General features: G+C 46.8%; 3 protein-coding genes across 3 annotated transcripts; 1 reads left to right on the plus strand and 2 right to left on the minus strand.

Moving 5' to 3' along the window:
- Positions 1-1,197: 1,197 nt before the first annotated feature.
- Positions 1,198-1,815, minus strand: N7459_010108 (uncharacterized protein; the record flags this gene model as incomplete). The annotated part of the gene is made up of 1 exon (XM_056949276.1): positions 1,198-1,815. The coding sequence occupies one exon, from the start codon at positions 1,813-1,815 to the stop codon at positions 1,198-1,200; it is 618 nt and encodes a 205-aa protein (XP_056795209.1).
- An 836-nt stretch (positions 1,816-2,651) lies between these two features.
- On the plus strand, positions 2,652-3,775 carry N7459_010109 (uncharacterized protein; the record flags this gene model as incomplete). The annotated part of the gene is made up of 2 exons (XM_056949277.1): positions 2,652-3,060; positions 3,300-3,775. Coding segments are annotated over 2 exons (885 nt in total), but the record flags the coding sequence as incomplete, so codon positions are not given.
- Positions 3,776-4,081: 306 nt separating this feature from the next.
- N7459_010110 (uncharacterized protein) lies at positions 4,082-5,047 on the minus strand (the record flags this gene model as incomplete). The annotated part of the gene is made up of 1 exon (XM_056949278.1): positions 4,082-5,047. One exon carries the CDS (start codon positions 5,045-5,047, stop codon positions 4,082-4,084), a length of 966 nt encoding a protein of 321 aa, XP_056795211.1.
- Positions 5,048-6,069: the final 1,022 nt, after the last annotated feature.

The raw sequence follows: 6,069 nt of genomic DNA on the forward strand, positions 1-6,069 counted from the left end.
AGATGTATGACTGACTATCTGCGGACTATAACCACAACTATGCAAGATAACGTAATCGGTAAGCGAGTGGTCAATGTAAGCGAGTGGTCAGCCTACTGAACCCATCTAAATTCAAACCAAATTTAATCAACCAGAACTCCATTAAATCAACTAAACTACCTATTTTGACATCGAGCATACGTATGCCCTAATTTACCACAGCCACTACACCGTCCAGGCGCCCTAGGGGCCGGCGTAGGCGTTGATATAGCCGCCGGCGGCGCTGGTTCCAGGGGTTCCTGCGGCCCTATTTCAGCAGGTTTAGGGTCCTGAATCAATGCCTGCGCCTCCTGCGCTGATAAACCGCCATCATAGGCTATCTGTCGTTTAGATCTAGCCCTTTTTTGCTTGGCTTTCTCATTGGCTGCGCGTAAATCATGGTTTTCTTTAGCTAACAACGTGCCCGCTTGTATAGCTAATTCGCACCCCTTGATTAATTGATCTAAGGCTTGGTTTGGTGGGCTTATTAAATTCCGACTAATTAAAGCCTTAATTGACGAAGCTTGTCGGTGCAATTGCCTGATATTTTTAGGTGTTTTTGGCTCTAAATCGCTTGATTGGTTGCTTTGACGGCTTTGGGGGGGGTGTAGGTGTTTTGATATATATATCAAGCTTTGATAGTACCCGATTAGGGTCAAACGGCACTAAAGTAGTAGCTGCGAAGGTATATTGAATAGTTTCTGGTTTATATGACTCAGAGCGTGCGTTTAGGTAGGCTGCAAGGAAATCAAGCTTATCGATATGGTTAAAACCTAACCGCATCTGTTGTTCAACTAAACCCCTATATGCCCGTTTAAGCACTGCAAAACAACCCACATCAAGCGGTTGAAGAATATGCGACGAATATAGCGGCATACAAATTGGTATAATCGCGTGTTGCTCACAGATTTGGTCGAATTTTGGTGTTAAATAGCTTCTATGTCTATCAAGGATCAATAGTCGAAACTTCCTATACATACGCGTGGAAGTTATAGGAATAAAGTGATTTTGTAGCCAACGAAGCCCAATTTTATCAGTAGTCCAGCCGTTTTGGCTAACCTCGATCCGCCAATCATATGGTAAATCATTAAACCAAGACTCGATAAAGTTCTTGCCTTTAAAGATAATCACCGGCGGTAGCGCCTATCCAGCCGTATTAATTGATTCAATCGATGTGACCTATTCACGATTTCCAGGTTGTAGGATCTTACGTTTACCATAGTATTCAGCACGTGTAACAACTTTAGTAGTTGCAACTAAACCCATTGCGAAGCCGGTTTCATCGAAGTTATATATATCCTCGGCGGCAATACCATTGGTCTCAATTGTGCGCTGAACTAGGTCAAACCAGGCCTGAATCACTCGCGGATCTTCATTTTTAGCACGCTGATAGTCATATCGGCGTGTAAATCGAGTTGCAATATCTGGATGGCGTTGAATAAAGTTATAAACCCATTTCTGGCCCACGGTTGATGAACATCGCTGCGCAAGTAAAAGATTGGCCATTTCTCGCACCATAGCCGGCCGGGGGCCAGCTCCACGATCGTCAAGCGAGATAATCCAATTATATATCGTAATCTCTTCAGTTTCGGTCAATTTATGGCTATTTGCGCGTGTAAGGTTGCGTGGAAGGGTTCCATTAAGCCGGCGGCGGAGGGTCGAATTAGGCACGCTAAACGTACGCGCAGCTTCATAAATTGATGGAATTTGATTGGTCTGAATAGCTTGGATAGCTAATAAGACCCTACCCTCTAATTGAGGGTCGGTTTGGCTAGATTTAGCCCGTTTTGGTGGCATGGTTGTGGTTTAAAGAGAGAGGGGTGGTTAAATTGATCAATTTTGAAGTGGGCTGACCACTCGCTTACATTGACCACTCGCTTACCGATTACGTTAGCAAATATGGAACTTTACATAAAAAGCAAGTTGGCGGTTGAAATATCGAAGGGCCTATCCTGGCTCCTTCGCCTTTTGACTTTTCCTTTGAAATATCCTTTGCAGACCAGCAACTATCATGGATTTTCAAAATGAGTTTAATGACACGATCGTGCTTCAGCGCGGACCTCCATCTCTCTTGCAACAAGGCTGTCCTTTCACTATATCCATAAAGATAAACCGCCGGGGCGCGGGAATGTGTTCAAAACAGAACTTCTCTGTCGCTGTCTACCTCCTGAACGCCGAAGATCTCCGGCCTCTCAACGCTATGCGTGGAAGATTAACCTCCTCAATACAACCATGCGAAGGAAACTGTGTTGGACATCTTACAGAGTTTAACGATCTCACAATTCATCGGCCTGGCAAGTTTCGCATCCGAATATTGCTGGCAAATTCTTCATTGGCAGGTATTATCATCACTGCACGTGTTCACTCGAATGTATTTGATGTTAGCAGTCATGACTCTTCGGGGCATTTGATGGTACCCGGCGTACCAGGTTCGCGATGGTAATTTCCGGAATTGATCGGGTTAAATACAAGGTAAGAACACTCCAACGAGGCTTCCTATGACTTGTGATTAATTCTTGTCATAGCACATCGAACTCGTGTTGTTCCCATTCACTACAGCACCCTGGAAACTAGAATGAAATGTGAACCAAGTGTGGCTCAAAAATAAGCGAGACCCAAATTACACAGTGTAGGGCAACGCTCCTCCAGACCGCCGAAAAGGAGCACGACTTAGACTGAGAGCTCACTCTTCCATTGAACGATCCAGCTTTGGAATTGGAATCCGCGACACCAAGAGGCCGCAATTTGCCGCTGGCTACATTCTGCTGGAACTTGCGCTTGAGCACGGTGCGCTCTTTGAGGTTAGGAATGTGGAGGATCTGGCGGAGTATGACCTTTCAAATAGACCGATTCCGTTACGGTGGAAGGACGAGTATCTGGACAAACCTGTTCTCGGGATCGTCACAGCTGATGGACCTCAAGATGTCCCGCTCACAAAAGACGTCTTTTGCCACTGCCTACGCGGTATATTCACTGCCGCTGGTTACAGCAAGAGGCCCAAAGTCCACGACATTCGGAAATCTCTCGGAAAGAAAATTGAAGGTGGGTGATTAAAAAATTGCGGCTAGGGGAAGACTCGCTTATGATTGCTACAGGGAAGCATGGCTCTGCTTTGGTTTCGCAAATCTATGGTCACAAAGGAGCAGGAACTTACCCGAAGGATTACTTGTTACACTGCTCATCGATTGACACAGTCTCAGCCGTTTTGGACGAGGAAGATCAATCTGAGCATACTGAATTCTTTCAAGGTTTTGAACGGTTCTAAGAACTTGGCTTGCCAGGCAAGCTTCCGCCGGTGACTGAGCAGAGTATTTTGCACAAGCCAGAAATATTGGAGATCAGAAGCCGGATCGAGCGACTTGAAGACCAGAACACCGATAAAGAATCTATAAATGCGGAGAGACTGAACTATAAAAAGACAGTAGCTCGCCAACGTCTCTTCGAGCTGAAGGAATACCAGGCACGCTGGGTCCGAGAGAAACGAGATCAAAGAATACTGAACAGAGAAAAACAAGAGCCGTTGACTTTGGAAAATGAAGTCCGCACACGAGCTCAAGCTTTCATTATGCCCGAAATATCCAGAATTGCAGAATTGATGTCTTGTAAAAGGGAGCTTTCTTTTGATGAAATGCTTCTTTTTGTGCAGAATCCACAGATCCAATGTGCCCGAGATTTTGACGTGATTTACCTCCCTGGTGGAAGTCCTACCCAAGGACTCTGCCCGGCAAGAGGTTGTCAAAAAGAAATTGCAAGGTGAGTGACCTAATGTAACAATGAGAATGCAAGCTAACTTCTTTAGATATAGAATATAAAGGAAATAATAAAAATTATAGATTTATACCCAAAACCCTAGTAGTAAGAGCATTTAGGCTTAGTGACGACTAAATATCTATATTAGTATTATAATTTGCGACTATACCCTATTTAAAAAAACTATAAGTTATTAAATTACAGATACGAAGTACAAAAAGCTCCCTTTATGCTTGTATTGAAACAGATGACTATGGAGGATGTTGTATACAGCGAAAGGTCGACAGGCGCGAACCAAGAAATACCCCAACTCTCATTGGCGCCTCCTCGGTTTTTCAGACCGAGAGCTGGCCTTGCGGCGTAATTTGGTTGAATAGTGAACTTGAAGGGATGACATATTTCGGCCTGGGAAGTGAGTTATAATCTCAGACCATGACATTGCCTCTTTTTCCTTCAGCCGCACCAGCAGCGCATTCTCGCCCGACGTGTACGTGCTGTGTTTCTTTGGGATAACCGCCGTGTGTGGTCGAGACAGCATGGGGCTAGGATCGGGTACGAAAGTAAAGAAATATGCCGGTTTCAGACCAGAATTAGATTCGACCGTGAGGAGAGCACGCCCACGTACATCCTGGATAGCACCAGAGCAATGAGTTGAAACGGGAACGGAAAAGTCCGAAGGGTCAGAAAGTGACCTGATGGAAGGTCTCCGTTTCTTCCTCTTTTGACGCGGCTGTTCTGTGTCATAGAAGGTAGTGTTCCCATCTTGGTGGTTGCCGGTGCCTCGACGCGAGCGGAGTCGCTTCTTGCATACTGCCGCAGCGGCCCTTGTGCTTGTCCTGGTGGCTCCTTGCTTCCAGGACGGTGATGGTGATGGTACAACAACAGCTATCGATGGGTCGCGCACCGGAAAACTGGAACTCAGTGTCGTTCGAACACGAGGACTTTTCGATGTAGAGCGCACCGTCGGCGGAGAGGACGGGCCAGATGTGGTTGACGTGTCTTCTGCAGTGCTGGGATCTTCATCCCGCTCTGCAGCCTCGTTTGCCTTGGAATGGCATGAATTTTCATCTAGGCCAGATATCTGACTCGGCTCCGTCTCATTTTCGTAGTCCCCAGGGTGCAGACTATCTGAGGGCTCCGTGGTAGACGACTTCTGCTTGGCTGATTCTTGTTGGGAATCACCCACCACAGACAGGTTGCTAGAGACATAGTTCGCCTGTTCAGGTGCAGGCAAAGGTGCGGTCACATAGGGTACGCACGAGAGTTGAGAAGTCTCCATTTCTTCGGTATCAGGAACAGCGTCTACAATAAAATATAAGTCAGACAGACAATGAGAGGATGACAGCCGACTTCTTTCATCATAATGTGTTGTACCAACTTACCCAGTACATCATCTCCCCGCATATCGGGAATGGGGTCTAGGTGGTCTGGCCCTGTAGCGCATGGAATTGTTCTCGCAGAATCTGTCGATGGCACTGGCTCTGAGAAAGCCAGCGCCGAACTTCCACTATCCAACAGAAAATCACGCGCAGCCGGCTTATTTGTTGCCACTGCGGGTTCGACATCTTTTGTCATTTCAGGTCGAATGGGTCTATGGACATGATTGATCTCGAAGTCAAATATGTTCCACTCATGAGTTGCACCGTTCAGTGGTGGTGACACCTCACACGGTCCTGGATGGAAGCCGACACCGGTGGGAAATTGCCGTTGGAAGTATCGTGGCACATGAGCTGGAGCGTGGTTGAGAGGCACGCTTTTTGCACTGGTAGACAGCGGCGGGCGATTTGGGCCATGATAGAACTCGATTTGATCAAGATCCACCCTCATTTCCCAAAAAGTGGCAAGACACAGCGCAGCTAGATACCAGCAGATGATAGAGCAAGCTGGAATAAGAGTACAGCGGTAACTGGGCTGGTGTGTCCACGTCCGTTCTAAATCATATCCAAAGCATGAAAAGAAGAAGGTCAGTCAGCCTTTTTAATAGCCGGGCGCCGCCAGAGCATTACTAGTTGGGAATCATGCAGTATATCGCCTTGCAGACCCCATATACAACGTAGAACGGAGAGCTGCGACATCGTTACCTCATTGATATTACCCCCTGCTTGCGTCGGGCAATGACTTGAGACATTTAGAGGCGAATTTGGCCAACCCGCCCCGTGGAAAAGCGCCTTGGGCTCGTTGTACCCACCGGGTAACGTTGCAGCCTCCAAGACACCTCAGCTGAAAATTGATAAATCAGGAAGAGATTGACAAGAAAACTCCCTCAAGACGAGCGGCAGCCAACAATTCGCCAACCACGCA

Source organism: Penicillium hispanicum (genome assembly GCF_028827665.1).
Source record: "Penicillium hispanicum strain IBT 35686 chromosome Unknown utg000009l_segment0_segment0, whole genome shotgun sequence".
Classification (NCBI taxonomy): domain Eukaryota; kingdom Fungi; phylum Ascomycota; class Eurotiomycetes; order Eurotiales; family Aspergillaceae; genus Penicillium; species Penicillium hispanicum.